This window comes from Phoenix dactylifera, chromosome 8, assembly GCF_051530095.1.
Source record: "Phoenix dactylifera cultivar Ajwa chromosome 8, Ajwa_hap1_PhDact_Kaust_v1.1, whole genome shotgun sequence".
Classification (NCBI taxonomy): domain Eukaryota; kingdom Viridiplantae; phylum Streptophyta; class Magnoliopsida; order Arecales; family Arecaceae; genus Phoenix; species Phoenix dactylifera.
This window is the reverse complement of record NC_143197.1, coordinates 31067126-31084012: the sequence shown is the minus strand read 5'-3', so window position 1 is coordinate 31084012 and position 16887 is coordinate 31067126. Positions and strand designations below refer to the sequence as shown.

The window sequence follows — 16887 nt, the reverse complement described above, 5'->3', positions numbered from 1 at the left end:
TATGCTGCTTCTCCTTGGCTTGCATAATTTTTCTATTTTAAGATGTTATTCAACCGAGCCTTTTTGCACCAACTATTGTAAACCCAATTATGATTGTATAGATAAAATTATTTTGCTTGTTAATCTAGTAACAACAGCTTGAAGACTGAGCCCTGTGTCCTGCTTGTCTTGTATGCCTGAAGGTAAGGTGTATATATGAGGAAAACCATGTTTCTTGTGACTCACAATGCAGTAGTGAATTCTATTGTTCTGCTCATCCATCCTTTAACAATAGCTTTCATAGTCATATGCATTCAAGCTCTTGTGTAAACATTGCAATGCCCGGAAGCAGGATGAGGTAATATGTCTGTTCTGAATGCCAAAACCAAAATTCTGAGATGATGGACACTATTGGTTGCATGAACTTCATTATTTTGTGCTATAGCCAGCTGAAGTTAATCTTATGTTTGTGTGATACATAGGCACTTTAGCTGGGGATTATGGCTGGGGCTTACATTGTCTTCTAGCACAGCTGTTTCCTCAGCAAACAATTAGTGATTGAAACAGCATTCCTTGCCTGCAAACATCAGAGTTTCTAACAAATTAATGATCTGAGAAATTTTGATCCCTTTGTACCTTTTGCCAGTAAGTTGCAGTTACCTAAGGAAAATCATGCTTCCACTCAAGCTCTTAGATAACCACATATATGATTGTCGGCTTTTTTACTGCTGATTGCTCTGATTTAAGCACAGTCTGATGCCTTGATACCTTGGTTGTCTAAATCATCTTCTATCCTGGACTGAAGTGTCAAAATATATTGTTGTTAAGTGGTTGCCAGTATGAGGTTGCTGGAAAGTGGGTATTGTCTATGCAAAGAGTTGACCAATGTCATGGGAATGCTAGCCAAAATGCCTTCGACCTTGCTGGATTGCTTGTTACATGGCCACAGAATAAAGTCGTCTATGATGTCCAATGACCTTTTCATCATGAGATCTAAACTAAAATAAATTATACATCAATAATTTAATCAAAGGTTTTTATGAGACTGGGTTACAAGTTTATAATCTCTATATCTCGATATCATCAAGATGAGAAGCTAAAGTAACCTCAAATCTGCTGTTTTACCTGGACACTCATGTACAACTCCTAGAATCTGTGTATAATATGTATCTAAATCAAATACACAATATTCACTTTTATACTTATAAAAAAAATTTAAATGCAACCTTGTTCATTTTAAATATTGGTCAAGAATGTAAATTTAAGATAACTTTAAAAAGTGTCAGTTTTTGGAAATTGCTGATCTAGTTAGGAACTTTGAATGAGAAATATGCATATTGGAAAACCTTAACATATAATTGTTTTAATATTTTTTTGATAAAATATCTAAATATATAATGCTTAATCAAAATTATTTTTCCCATGTATTCCTATATCTCCTTTCTTACTCTTCTCAAGTCACACACTTGCATAAATCTGGTTCTCGTGTCCGCATCCATGCTCCACCGCAGATCTCCATAATCATATCTAATTATCATGTCTTTCTTTTCCCCTCTTGTTTGCTTATATTTTCTTTTTTAGAAATGTGGTGGTCTTTCTTTTCCATGTCTCTCATTTTTCATATATACTATTAGTTTAGCAACCCTTTACAGATCATAATTATCTTTCGACTTGAAATCAACCTCATCAATATGTTTCGTCGGTTAATGCAATGATCAATTGTGTCTTCTGACTTGACCCAAATATCTAATGTGCTCCTCTGCGTTCTCTTTGCCACTGATCCAGTCCATCTTAGTCATTTATCCTCTTACTGGGTCCTTCAGGCCAAATATCACTCCGACAAAATTTGTCAAGTCAGCTTTGTGTTGTCTGCTTTGTGATTATCTTACTCCATTGACATATTATTTATGATTGGTTAGAACCATACAACTATGTTGCTGTGACATTTTATTAAGATCATTGGAATAACCTGTTGGTCAAATTCCATTTCATACATGGATTGATGTCGCAAATTCTCTTGGAGTTAACATTTTGATAGGATTTTGCATTTGCTACCCAGTTATTAGGTTTAACCCTTCAGTGATAGAATATCTTCTCTACATTTGATGCTTTTGTATACGTTCGGGTGAGCATGCATCTGTACATGGACAACTGCGCGAGGTGATAAACAAAAATGAAGAGCATCTGGAGGATTCAATGAAACAGGTATATTTCTGTTCAGAGTTTTCAACGAACACTTCCACTGTGGAAGGAAAATGGAAAAGTTGCTATTTAATGTGCAAAAAAAAAAAAGAAAAAAGAATCATGTCTATAGATTGAGTGGCTAGTAGAGCTTTGTCACTGGCCATGATGTCGAATGGCAAGAAATTCATGGGCATTCAACAAAAAATGCTAAGCCTTTGAAGATGGTTACAAAGATTTTATCGATAATTGTGGTTCTGAAGGTAAACAGCTGCTCTGTTAACTTGCTTAACGAGTACCTCTGCTGGCCCAATGGGCTTCCATACTTGGCCTATTTCAAATTAATTGTAGTTTACTTTCAGGGCTGGATGTCACTATATGGTCGGTTTTATGAAGCGGTGCAGAAAAATCTTTGTGGATTCCCTTTTCTCCTGTACTCCAGGAGCAATTGAAGTTGTCAATAAGATTACTGCATTTTCTCATCAGTTAACCAACTTTTGCTTCTAAGTTGAAGCTGACCAACTTTCCTGGACATTCTATGAATCTCTAGTTTTGGATTTTTGAAATCCCTGTGTTGCTTGACTTCACCAGTTCCACAAACATTGACTAGGGAATTCATTTGCTGTGAGAGAATCTTGATGGATACATTAACTTTTGTGGTATGACTGGTATCTGTGGGCATGCCAAGTGAATTTGTGCATTTTTGTCATTTAACATTCCTTTTAGTCAGATCTAAGGGAAGGAAATAATATCTTTCATAGGGTGCAGCAAATCCTTGGATCTCTCCCTATCGCTTTGGTGGTGGCTTAGGACATAAACTGAAAGTGGTGCCCTTTGGGACTAAAGTTATAATGAACGTTGGTGCCTTTTGTTTAGAGTAGGAATCCTTTTTTCTTATTGGTGCCGAAAGTTATTATTCTAGATAAGGGAAATGAGGTCTCATGAAAGCGGGTTAAAGTAGTACTTGCACTCCCAGGGAGAGATGCGTGTTTAATAGATGCTTTTGTCGGCTCCGTATTCGTCGTCGTCGAGTGGGAAACTCATATTACAAGTATTCTTGAACGTTTGCTAAGAATCGGTTCCTGGCTGAATCATCTCTTATCATTGCATTTCCTTTCTTATTTTCTCCGACCCAAAGAAAGGGCATCTTAAATAGTAAGCTTGGCAAGACCAAAAATCGCTGAATTGATACCGGTTGGCGCTAGCATCGGTACCAAACCAGTACCACTGGTTTGTTTTGGTTTATGCATCCAAAAGCCAAAAAAAAAATTGAAACCGGTACGGATCGGTACGGATTTTTAACGCCAAATTGGACTGATCAGAGCTGGTACCGGTTCGGTATGGGCTGAACCGGCCGATACAGGCCGATTCAGCATTCCTTAGGCAAGATTGAATACGAGAGGCATGATCAGATCGTAAGGAGGGAAGGTGGTGAAATGCGAGAGCATATAGCATTCTTGTCTGTGTAAACCCCGGACCAGATGAACCGAAGTCGGCGGTCCATCTGGTGATTTCGGGAATAAGGCGGTGGAGAACGGCAGCTGTTGAGGCAGTTAAAACTGCCTAACAGCCGCGGTCCCCCACCCCTCCGAGCTGGATGAGGAGCTACAAAAGCCCATGGAGTCACAGAGAACTCCATCGACCACCTCTTACCTCCCTTACTCTCTGTCTTCTGTGCAAGGAGCCGGACCGAGAGCAGTGGCGCCGGAGGAGGGAGGATCTCCAGCTTGTCATCACCTTCTGCCGCCGGAGCAGGCACAGTAGTCGCCGGGAATACTTCACGGCTCATCGGAATGAGGTAAACCCTAACCCTTCTCCCCATTCATGATTTACATGTTAATAGCTTAGATCCAATCTAGCTAGAAGAGGATTAACAGAGAAAGATGGGTAGGGAGATGATGTAGAGGGGAAGATCTTATCATGGGCGGCATTCATCCGGCACTGGGTCTATTGACCGAAAACCATTGACGGCCCATGATGAAGAACCTTTCCCTCCACTCAACGGTGACTTCCCCTTCCCATTAAAACCCTTGATCTAAAAATCCAAAATGAACCTACCTCTCGATTCGTGGGGATGGTCCTCGGCTTGTTCAAATCCGGTTCCCATGGAGGGAACCGGTTTGATTGTGGCCAGAGGGAAACAGAGAAGATGGACCGAAGGGCGATTTCCGATGGCCATGGACGTCGTCGGCTCGGGCCACCGTAGACGCCATCGGGCCGACCGCGGGTGTCGGCCGCGCGTTTCGCGAGCACCACCGGCTTCGGCCGGTCTTGTCGCTCCCCGACGGGTGGTCGTGACCCATCTCCTTCACCGGAGGTGGAGGAGTAGAGCTGCCAGTCGGGCCGCGGCTGCCGCAGGTGGGATCCCGGCCGCCGCCGGTGCCGCCGGTTGGCCGCAGCGCCGTCGGCTTCGGGCCGGCCTCATCCTGAGCACCCTTCCGAGCTCGCTCCCCAGTTTCGTGGGAGAAGAGGAAAAAAAAAAAAGAAAAAAGAAAAAAAAAAAAGAGGAGATCGGGATGGAACGAAGAAGGAAGAAAGAGAAGGTTCGGGAAGAGTGGAGAAGGAAGAAAAGAAAAAGAAGAAAAGAAAAGAAAAGAAAAAAAAGAAAAGAAAAGAAGGAAAAGTAAAGAAGAAAGAAAAATAAAATAAAATGGCTGTGGGCCGAAATGGGCCTAATTCCGAAATGATTCCGGAGTGGGTTTCAAATAAACTTGGCTTTAGAAGCCTGAAGCCGGGCTGGGCCCTGATTCAAGCCTAGTGTTCTTAAAACTAAAACTAACTGGGCTTGAAGAGCTCAAATTTTAATATAGGGACTAAATTGAATATAGTTTGAGACTAGGCTCCCTTTTAAATTAATTAGAACTGATAAGGATTAATTATAAATTAACTAATTGTGTTTCTGGGCCTGATTACAAATGGGCCCAGTAATTGAATCAGGCCACGGGCCTGATCCAGAAACCAATTAAACTTTGGGCCTGAATGCAAATGGGCCCTGACCTGAACCAGAGAGCAATTGGGTCAAACCCGAACCAGAAGGTGAACCAGACCTGAATCAGGAATTTAATCAAATCCGAACCAGGAAGTAGATTAGACCAGAACCAGAAATTAAATTGGGCTATGGACCCGAAAATGAAATTGAGTCCTAGGGATGGGTTGTAAATGACTTTAAGATTATAAGTAAATAGAAATTAAATATGTCAGTGACATGTAATTTAATGATCTTGCTAGGTATTGAAGAATTGGCATTTGATGGGCAAATTAAGGTAAGTAACATGTCTTAATCTCATTATGGATCATGTATCACGTTTTATATGGTGAAAAAGTATTATTTATAGAATTGGAATTGTGTATATGAATTGTGGAAAATATAAGTAACCCGGATATAATCTTATGTTTTATCAAATACTTGTGACTATTCGATTATGAAATTGTATATGATTATTTATATTTTCACAAAATTATGATCCAACATGTGTTAGCAAATGATTGCATGATTTTGGATAAATAGCATCCATAATGATTATTATATTATTTACACATTATTATGATGAGGTAGAAAGATGCATGAAAAGAAAAATAAAGTTTTCAGCATGATCATGAATTTTATTCAGCATGATGCCATTACTCACTTTTCAATGTACCGATGAGAAAAGATTTATGAAAAGCATGATATGTTTTTAAGAACTCTCAGATCGCTATGTACGACCCTCGCCAGCGGGTTATAGTAGCTTGGTTTAGACCCTGCCAACGGGGAACAATAGTTGGCAAAGATTATGGCCCTCGCCAGCGGGTTACAGTAGCTCGGCATACGGCCCTCGCCAGCGGGTTATAGTAGCTTGGTTTAGACCCTGCCAACGGGGAACAATAGTTGGCAAAGATTATGGCCCTCGCCAGCGGGTTACAGTAGCTCGGCATACGGCCCTCGCCAGCGGGTTATAGTAGCTTGGTTTAGACCCTGCCAACGGGGAACAATAGTTGGCAAAGATTATGGCCCTCGCCAGCGGGTTACAGTAGCTCGGCATACGGCCCTCGCCAGCGGGTTATAGTAGCTTGGCTTAGACCCTGCCAACGGGAAATAATAGTTGGTAAAGATTATGGCCCTGTCACGGGTGATAATAGTGACCATAGCTGCACTATCATCTGAGAGCATGAATTTCAAAGTATGAATAATGATAAGTACGGATTTCAAAGCATGGGATAATGACAAAAGTTTTATGATGCATAGCCATGTTTATGAAGTTGCATTAATGGACATGCATAGTTTATATGACTGGTTTATTATATGAAATGCTTACTTTGTTACAACTGTTAGTTTCTTAAATTAATGCACTAGTATGAGAAAATATTATGATTGATCAGATAAGATTATGCATGGTTACTTACTGAGCTTTATAGCTCATACCCATTTATTTATGTTCTTACAGATGAATAGGAGATGCTAGGAACGAGGAGCGTAACATGCTTCAGGGTTATGGGGAAAAGAAAATGACACATTAAATGTTTCTATTTTAGATGCTTTGTAATCAATCTTTTATTGATGAAACATTTGTTAACATTCAAGAAAGAAATTGTTCATAATTGATTTAAAGTTTTTAAAGTGGCTGCGTGTTATTGCGGGCAAGGGTTCCCAATAGCACGGCCGTGTCATGATCCGATTTCGGGGCGTGACATCAAGTGGTATCAGAGCAATAAGTTTAACCATGATTTAAAAATTTTTAAAAAATTAATCATGGGAATGGGCAGCTAAGTTAGCTTTTACATAATTGGAGTCACAGTAAGAACAATAATGACATTTTAAATAATGTCTAAATAAAAATAATAGCAATAATAATATTAATAAGAGAAAATTTCTATATATATATATATATTTAAATACATATATATATAATGTGATGAAATGGATAATGATTAATACTATATTTTGATAGGTGACGATGAGTGATAGCGAGAATGAAGTTCTGGCTAACTATAAAAGGAAAGGAATGAAAGCATCAACCCAAGAAGCTACCAACATGCCAGCTAGGCCAGCTCCAGACGCTGTAGCCACTCAGGCAGATCTTGCCGGGGTATGCCAAGTGGTGGCACAGCTTCTTCAGCAGCAGCAGCAGACGCAGCTCTCCTTCCGACCTGTGTCGTCTACCGATACCTATTATGAGAAATTTCGGAGGCTGCACCCTCCAATGTTTGAGGGAGGTGCTGATTACTTGGCTGCGGAGGCCTGGATTCGGGAGATAGAGGAGATGTATGATGCCCTACAATTTCCCGAGGAGGTCAAGGTCAAATTGGCGGTTCCTATGCTCAGAGGAAACGCTAAGTTCTGGTGGATAGCTATGAAGGCTGCTGTCCAAGGAAAAGGTGAACAACTGACATGGGAGGAATTTAAAGGTAAATTCTACAACCAATACTTTCCTCAGTCAGTGAGATTGGTGAAGCAGAACGAATTCTTGGCCCTGAAACAAACCGAGAATATGACAGTATTGGAATATGCCAGCAAGTTTACTGAGTTGGGCAGGTTTTGTCCTCAGTTTATGGAGGAGGAGATAAGTAAAGCTAATAGGTTTGAACAAGGCCTGAGATATGGGATCAGGTCCAGGTTGGCTGTTCTGCTTTTCACTAGTTACCAGGATGTATTGGAAAGGGCTCTAAAATTGGAAGCCGAATTGAAGAGATCAGAAAAAGAAAGAAGTGACCAGAAGAGACCCAAGATGACAGAAAGTCTGAGTGACAGGCCACAGAACCTTGAAAGTAGTACAAATAAGAAGAAGAGGTTTGAGGTCTGTACCTACTGTGGCAAGACTCATGGGGGGCCTTGTTTTAAGAAGATGGGAGTCTGCTTCATTTGTGGTCAACATGGACATTTCGCACGGGATTGTCCAAATAAAAAGAAGAATGATTCGGAACCTACTACATCGGAAGCTCAGCTTATGCATTGACTCGGTAGAATGCTGGTACAAATGACCAAATAGTGACAAATATCATCCTAGATAATGCCATGAAGGCCAGGTGTCAATTAATTGTAAATCTTCTGACACCTTTGTATCTTCTGGGTTTCTAACCCTCTAAAATGCACGTCATAAGAATTGAACCAGTCTTTATGTGATGTCATCTCTCTTAAAAAAAAAAAAAGGCTATTCTTATGGATGTTATGTTTAAGAATCTTTTCACTTAAGTGAGAAAGTTAGAGTTAATACAAATTGAGACTGAGCCTTTGATATGTTGGGCTCAATCAAAGTTGCGCAGCAGAAATCTAGTGGAATATTAGATAAAAGACTAAGTATCTTCATTTGTTTAAGGATTAAAGTATGTAAAATTTCGAGGACGAAATTTCTTTTAAGGGGGGAAGAATGTAAACCCCGGACCAGATGAACCGAAGTCGGCGGTCCATCTGGTGATTTCGGGAATAAGGCGGTGGAGAACGGCAGCTGTTGAGGCAGTTAAAACTGCCTAACAGCCGCGGTCCCCCACCCCTCCGAGCTGGATGAGGAGCTACAAAAGCCCATGGAGTCACAGAGAACTCCATCGACCACCTCTTACCTCCCTTACTCTCTGTCTTCTGTGCAAGGAGCCGGACCGAGAGCAGTGGCGCCGGAGGAGAGAGGATCTCCAGCTTGTCATCACCTTCTGCCGCCGGAGCAGGCACAGTAGTCGCCGGGAATACTTCACGGCTCATCGGAATGAGGTAAACCCTAACCCTTCTCCCCATTCATGATTTACATGTTAATAGCTTAGATCCAATCTAGCTAGAAGAGGATTAACAGAGAAAGATGGGTAGGGAGATGATGTAGAGGGGAAGATCTTATCATGGGCGGCATTCATCCGGCACTGGGTCTATTGACCGAAAACCATTGACGGCCCATGATGAAGAACCTTTCCCTCCACTCAACGGTGACTTCCCCTTCCCATTAAAACCCTTGATCTAAAAATCCAAAATGAACCTACCTCTCGATTCGTGGGGATGGTCCTCGGCTTGTTCAAATCCGGTTCCCATGGAGGGAACCGGTTTGATTGTGGCCAGAGGGAAACAGAGAAGATGGACCGAAGGGCGATTTCCGATGGCCATGGACGTCGTCGGCTCGGGCCACCGTAGACGCCATCGGGCCGACCGCGGGTGTCGGCCGCGCGTTTTGCGAGCACCACCGGCTTCGGCCGGTCTTGTCGCTCCCCGACGGGTGGTCGTGACCCATCTCCTTCACCGGAGGTGGAGGAGTAGAGCTGCCAGTCGGGCCGCGGCTGCCGCAGGTGGGATCCCGGCCGCCGCCGGTGCCGCCGGTTGGCCGCAGCGCCGTCGGCTTCGGGCCGGCCTCATCCTGAGCACCCTTCCGAGCTCGCTCCCCAGTTTCGTGGGAGAAGAGGAAAAAAAAAAAAGAAAAAAGAAAAAAAAAAAAGAGGAGATCGGGATGGAACGAAGAAGGAAGAAAGAGAAGGTTCGGGAAGAGTGGAGAAGGAAGAAAAGAAAAAGAAGAAAAGAAAAGAAAAGAAAAAAAAGAAAAGAAAAGAAGGAAAAGTAAAGAAGAAAGAAAAATAAAATAAAATGGCTGTGGGCCGAAATGGGCCTAATTCCGAAATGATTCCGGAGTGGGTTTCAAATAAACTTGGCTTTAGAAGCCTGAAGCCGGGCTGGGCCCTGATTCAAGCCTAGTGTTCTTAAAACTAAAACTAACTGGGCTTGAAGAGCTCAAATTTTAATATAGGGACTAAATTGAATATAGTTTGAGACTAGGCTCCCTTTTAAATTAATTAGAACTGATAAGGATTAATTATAAATTAACTAATTGTGTTTCTGGGCCTGATTACAAATGGGCCCAGTAATTGAATCAGGCCACGGGCCTGATCCAGAAACCAATTAAACTTTGGGCCTGAATGCAAATGGGCCCTGACCTGAACCAGAGAGCAATTGGGTCAAACCCGAACCAGAAGGTGAACCAGACCTGAATCAGGAATTTAATCAAATCCGAACCAGGAAGTAGATTAGACCAGAACCAGAAATTAAATTGGGCTATGGACCCGAAAATGAAATTGAGTCCTAGGGATGGGTTGTAAATGACTTTAAGATTATAAGTAAATAGAAATTAAATATGTCAGTGACATGTAATTTAATGATCTTGCTAGGTATTGAAGAATTGGCATTTGATGGGCAAATTAAGGTAAGTAACATGTCTTAATCTCATTATGGATCATGTATCACGTTTTATATGGTGAAAAAGTATTATTTATAGAATTGGAATTGTGTATATGAATTGTGGAAAATATAAGTAACCCGGATATAATCTTATGTTTTATCAAATACTTGTGACTATTCGATTATGAAATTGTATATGATTATTTATATTTTCACAAAATTATGATCCAACATGTGTTAGCAAATGATTGCATGATTTTGGATAAATAGCATCCATAATGATTATTATATTATTTACACATTATTATGATGAGGTAGAAAGATGCATGAAAAGAAAAATAAAGTTTTCAGCATGATCATGAATTTTATTCAGCATGATGCCATTACTCACTTTTCAATGTACCGATGAGAAAAGATTTATGAAAAGCATGATATGTTTTTAAGAACTCTCAGATCGCTATGTACGACCCTCGCCAGCGGGTTATAGTAGCTTGGTTTAGACCCTGCCAACGGGGAACAATAGTTGGCAAAGATTATGGCCCTCGCCAGCGGGTTACAGTAGCTCGGCATACGGCCCTCGCCAGCGGGTTATAGTAGCTTGGTTTAGACCCTGCCAACGGGGAACAATAGTTGGCAAAGATTATGGCCCTCGCCAGCGGGTTACAGTAGCTCGGCATACGGCCCTCGCCAGCGGGTTATAGTAGCTTGGTTTAGACCCTGCCAACGGGGAACAATAGTTGGCAAAGATTATGGCCCTCGCCAGCGGGTTACAGTAGCTCGGCATACGGCCCTCGCCAGCGGGTTATAGTAGCTTGGCTTAGACCCTGCCAACGGGGAATAATAGTTGGTAAAGATTATGGCCCTGTCACGGGTGATAATAGTGACCATAGCTGCACTATCATCTGAGAGCATGAATTTCAAAGTATGAATAATGATAAGTACGGATTTCAAAGCATGGGATAATGACAAAAGTTTTATGATGCATAGCCATGTTTATGAAGTTGCATTAATGGACATGCATAGTTTATATGACTGGTTTATTATATGAAATGCTTACTTTGTTACAACTGTTAGTTTCTTAAATTAATGCACTAGTATGAGAAAATATTATGATTGATCAGATAAGATTATGCATGGTTACTTACTGAGCTTTATAGCTCATACCCATTTATTTATGTTCTTACAGATGAATAGGAGATGCTAGGAACGAGGAGCGTAACATGCTTCAGGGTTATGGGGAAAAGAAAATGACACATTAAATGTTTCTATTTTAGATGCTTTGTAATCAATCTTTTATTGATGAAACATTTGTTAACATTCAAGAAAGAAATTATTCATAATTGATTTAAAGTTTTTAAAGTGGCTGCGTGTTATTGCGGGCAAGGGTTCCCAATAGCACGGCCGTGTCATGATCCGATTTCGGGGCGTGACAGTCTGAGGCTCTTCTTTTCATCTCTCTCTCTCTCTCTCTCTCTCTCTCTCTCTCTCTCTCATAAGTAATTTTTTTTATTTCATGGTCATGAAGTTAATCTCCAGATTTATTGTTCATATTTGATTTTTTTTTTTTTGGTACATCGGCTGCTCATACTAATCGCGCGTGAGAACAACCTGCCGTGTCAAAACTCGACTTGTGAAATGAACTTGAGTTGGCTCCTTATTAGGCGAGTCCAATCATGCGAACAAATCTGAATGGATGAATAGGAGTAAATATTAGGGCATTGGACCTGGCCCAAAATCAAAACTTTAAACTTTTAAATTTTCTTAGACCTAAATTAGAGCGAGATTGAGTCTACCCTTTGTATATCAATCTTTGCTATATCTAGTATGAAGGCCAAAGTGAAGCTATTGCCCAATCATCTCTTATAATGAGCTTGAAAGAAAAAAATAAAAGAAGATTGCTCTCATCATTGTGGCCACTCCAATGTGCAGCTTTACTTGTTAATACGATTTTGCATGTTTCATGATATTGGCATGGTTCGCCTGGCGCATTGTACCTGTCCTTATACAAAAATCCCATGCGTGAAAGTATATTTTTTCATAAATAAAGTATAAAAAAAGGAGAAAAAATCCCCAAGAGCAGTGAAACTAATATGTGGATCAACGATTTTTTCAAAAAAACTACCCTTCTATAACTAGATGACGAAAATAAAAAGACATCAATCTATGTCCAATCTTGGACCGCATCTATCTACTAAATGTACGCAATATGTCATAACCAACTTTGCAAGCTCAAGTTCAAGTATTATGGATACGAAGACGAAGAAATTTTATTAAGAACATCCATGTTGAAGGCAGCTAAAAACCTACAAAATACTAACCTAGAGTAATATTAGATTAGTAGTTAATTATAAGTTCTAAGAAAAATCCAAATAGTGTATCGACCAGATACAACGAACCGAACAGGGGAGCCCACGTTGGGGGCGATATCCATGCTCTTGAGAAATTATTCTCCACGCTGCGTGCACCACGTGTCAATTGCTTTTTTTTTTTTTTTCCTGAAGCGGTTATGTCATATAATACGAGTACAAATACTTCCAATAAAATCAGAAAATAACAGATCATGGAGTGCCAAAGGCAACTCCCCCTCCACAGCTCACAGGGTGCCCTTCGAGTGACTGACCACATAAGCGACCATCCAGTTCATAGCCCCGTTGGCCTTTCTGAATACATGCTTAGCTTGAAAGGCCACTGTCACGGCTCCGCTTCCGCGGAGCACGTGAGGCACCTAGTGCTCACGTGGGAGCCACATGAGGGGAGAAATACGGGGCTCCCATGCCAGATATTGTCCGGTTCCGGAGCTTCATGCAAGCGTCCTTCACCCCTCCCCGGTTTTGTTTTCCTCCCAAAATGCGTTAACAGGATTATGAGACACCCGCCTTATATACCCAGGCTCTGGAACGAGTCTTTCCGATGTGGGACTATTGGGCCTCACACCTTTTCCACCATCGGACAAGAGCTGTCCTCGGCTCTGATACCAAATGTCACGCCTCCGCTTTCGCGGAGCACGTGAGGGACCTAGTGCCTACGTGGGGGCCACATGAGGGGGGAAACACGGGGCTCCCTTGCCAGATATTGTCCGGTTTCGGGGCTTCACGCAAGCGTCCTTTACCCCTTTCCGGTTTTGTTTTCCACCTAAAACGCGTCGGCATGATTAGGAGACACCCGCCTCATATGCCTAGACTCTGGAACGAGCCTTTCCGATGTGGGACTATTGGGCTTCACACCCTTCCCACCATCGGACAAGAGCTGTCCTCGGCTCTGATACCAAATGTCACGCCCCCGCTTTCGCGGAGCACGTGAGGCACCTAGTGCCTACGTGGGGGCCACATGAGGGGGGAAACACGGGGCTCCCTTGCCAGATATTGTCCGGTTTCGGAGCTTCACGCAAGCGTCCTTTACCCCTTTCTGGTTTTGTTTTCCACCTAAAACGCGTCGGCATGATTAGGAGACACCCGCCTCATATGCCTAGACTCTGGAACGAGCCTTTCCGATGTGGGACTATTGGGCCTCACACCCTTCCCACCATTGGACAAGAGCCGTCCTCGGCTCTGATACCATTTGTAACAATCTAGGATCTCACCCAAAATGGCTAGCCGGAAGTTATTGTTTGGGTTCCTTGATCCAGTATAAATACCCAAGATCTACCCAGCGAATAACCGATGTGGGACTAAACACACGCCCGCACGGGTCCTCATAGCCACCCCATTCCTCACCATCGCTCAGATATCTCGAAACAGGGGGTGACCCGCTCCACCACCGCTCGGACCCCTTTGGATCCACCAGATCATCGTGATTGAGTCACCCTCCAATAGAATCGAGCTAGCGTGTAACACTCGCCGCGCATGATCAAGGCCAGCCCAAACAGCCCGCAGCTCAACACCGGGAACTGAGATGTCAAAGAGCTGACAGCCATCACCTTAAAGTTCGGGCCCCTGATAACAAAGCCACCACCTCCCCTCCTACCTCCTTTTAGAGCAGACCCATCAAAATTGATATTGAGAAAGCTCGGGGGTGGGGGCTCCCAGGTGAAAAACACCATGCGGGGCACTGCTTGAGCAGAATGGAGGTCCTTGGTGTCTCAAGCTATCAAAGGCTCATTTGATAAAGTAGTGTGACAAATCACTGTTGCCTGTGCCCGAGCGCGCTCCACAACGAATGTCCGAGCGTTTCTTGCCAACCAGATCTGGTAGACAGTGCAAGTCGCTCCAATAGCTGCCCGGTGCATCTGAGGGGCGCTCGACTATCGACGGATGGTCTACAAGAAGAGATCTCTCCAACATCATGCCTCCTATTGGACTCTAGATCCTCCTCGTCCATGCATACTGAAATAGCATATGATCCACCATCTCATCGCCACTGCACTTCGAGCACTGAGAAAAAATCGGCATCCCTCGCCTACTCAGCAGCATCAATCTTGTGAGACATTCTCAGATCACCCTCCACAAGAATTCCCCATTTATCTTCCAATGAATCCAAAGTCCCTGTCAGGCCCCCACATCTAGTCAGCGCCTGAGAGTGCAGCGGGTCATCCTGGTGGCCCCACCAGGCCCCACTCCCTTCCCCGTATAAATAGGCCGCGCCGCCCCGCCCCAGCCCTCCGTCTCTCTTCTCCACCAAAATTAAAGCTCTCCCCCAAAACAACGCCATGTTCCACTCCTCCTTCCCCTTCGTCGCCGACCCCGAACCCACCCTCCTCCCCGCGGTATGCTCCTCCGATGCCGCCCCTCAACCCTTCTACGACGCCGGCGGCCCCTACCCTCTCCTCTTCTCCTCTTTTTCTCCACCCTGTCCGTCTTCTTTTCCCTATCATCTCCCCAGGAGCAGCAGCACCCAGTCCCTGGTATTCCCCGACGGCATTTCCGAACGCCCCCCGCCGCTTCCGCCCGCGTCTTCCCCCTCCTCCAACTCCGGCCACTATTTCGACTTCAACGACACCCCCGTCAGGCGGGTCTTCAGCACCGGCGACCTCCAGGTACCCAAAAGCGCCATTTTTTTTTTCCCGTCCTCATCCCTCAAAATTTCATGCATCGCTAAGAAGATTGGATTTTTGCTTGTATGTCCGAAATTAAAGGAACAGGTGATGACTGCAATACAAGCGGCCGGCGACAATTACAACCAGGAAGTCTCGGAGGTCCCTGGAAGAATCGGGCGTTACACCGCCGAGGAGCGCAAGGAGAGGATCGAGCGGTATCGAAGCAAGCGCAGCCAGAGGAATTTCTACAAGAAGATCACTGTACGAATCCCCTGTTCCTCTTCTTCTCGAATTCATTGCTTTCGTTCTTCTATATAATTATATTTACAATTCCACTCTTGACACTATTGTTTCGATTCCAGTACGAATGCAGGAAGACGCTGGCCGATAGCCGGCCGAGAGTCCGTGGCCGGTTTGCAAGGAACGGCGAGACCGAGACCGAAACAGAGCCAGAAGTTAAAACAGACATCCCGGAGAACAGCTATGACTGTCATAGCAGCTACAACATCAATGAGCAAGCACCGAGCGGCGTCTTCGGCAACGGAGACCAGTGGTCGCAAATCATGGCGGTGCTGGCCATGGCCGAGGAAGAGGAGTTCTGTTATCAGGACCTCTGCGCCTACTTCTCCGACGTCCGCCCTATGAACCTTCCCTTCTAAAAGTTATCCAAGTGGAGAGCGAGTGGCATGGTCATTAGGTACAGCAGTGGTAGTAGTTCTTGGCTGCTAGCCTGTAATCATAAACAAGCGGAAAGTAAGCTGTCGTCGCTTACCTTCCTTCCTTCTTCCGAGTTCCTTCCATAAAGGTCAAAAAGTGCTCAAAATCTCAATTTAGTGCACGCTGTTTTATTTTAGTTCTGCATTTGATCTTTAATTTAAGCCGGGTGGCTCCTCTTATAGCCTCCCATATCATCGAAAAGAAAAAAAAGAAAATTATTTTAATTCCAAGTTGACCCTTTTTCTTCGGGTGTGTCGTCTTAAAAGTCGCCTGGTGATCGAATGAATCCAAATCTTTTGTGTCATAATATATATCTAACTACTGACGAAAAACCGATGTTGGAACTCGAAAGGGAGCTGGAGTGGAGCAGGGGTTCATCAGAAGGCTCTCTTTTTCTTTGCTTTAGCCCGCCATCGAGCTCGTGCGCTGCTTTTTGGAGAAAGTTGGCATTTTTATTCAAGTAACTGTGGTCAAAGCCCCTCGCGACAAATCCATCCATGTACATCAAAAAAAGAAGACAGATCCATCCATGTGGATGGGGATGGTTTCGTCAGCCCCAGAAAGGTTGCTTTGGATGGGGAGGTCACATCAGGTTGGAGAAGATAAGAATCGGATCCAATAACGATTAAAAATTTATCAATTCGAATTCAATCTATTTATTAAATAAATTTAAAAAAATTAAAATTAAAATTTATTATTTTATTAAATAGGTAATCTAGTCCGATCTATCGTAAATTGAAATAAATTAAATAGGTGAACTTTGGATTGAAAACTTTCATCGACTCTCTTTCTGTCGACTTATGGCTTCTGATTTTCTGGATTACATAGTAGAAACAAAAACTATTGCTACAGTTGCTCAAACAAAAAGTCTAGGTAAAATCAAACCACATAATTGGCCTAGGTATAATATTATGGAAAA

General features: G+C 43.1%; 1 protein-coding gene across 2 annotated transcripts; it reads left to right on the top strand.

Annotated features, from left to right (window-relative positions):
* Positions 1-14715: 14715 nt before the first annotated feature.
* Positions 14716-16520, top strand: LOC113462453 (uncharacterized). Of its 2 annotated transcripts, XM_088703595.1 has the most exons (3): positions 14716-15251; positions 15351-15512; positions 15614-16520. In XM_088703595.1, exons 1-3 carry the CDS (start codon positions 14925-14927, stop codon positions 15908-15910), a joined length of 786 nt encoding a protein of 261 aa, XP_088559721.1. In that variant the 5' UTR covers positions 14716-14924; the 3' UTR covers positions 15911-16520. The 2 variants fall into 2 exon arrangements, with proteins under 2 accessions (XP_088559721.1, XP_088559720.1); XM_088703594.1 differs by having other exon boundaries at positions 14716-15512.
* The last annotated feature ends 367 nt before the right edge of the window (positions 16521-16887 follow it).

Excerpts from the sequence above, each read along its gene's own strand:
- LOC113462453 (XM_088703594.1), top strand. The coding sequence starts at position 14,925 with ATGTTCCACTCCTCCTTCCCCTTCGTCGCCGACCCCGAACCCACCCTC. Across the intron at positions 15,513-15,613 it reads ATTTCTACAAGAAGATCACT|TACGAATGCAGGAAGACGCT; the intron begins GTACGAATCCCC and ends TTTCGATTCCAG.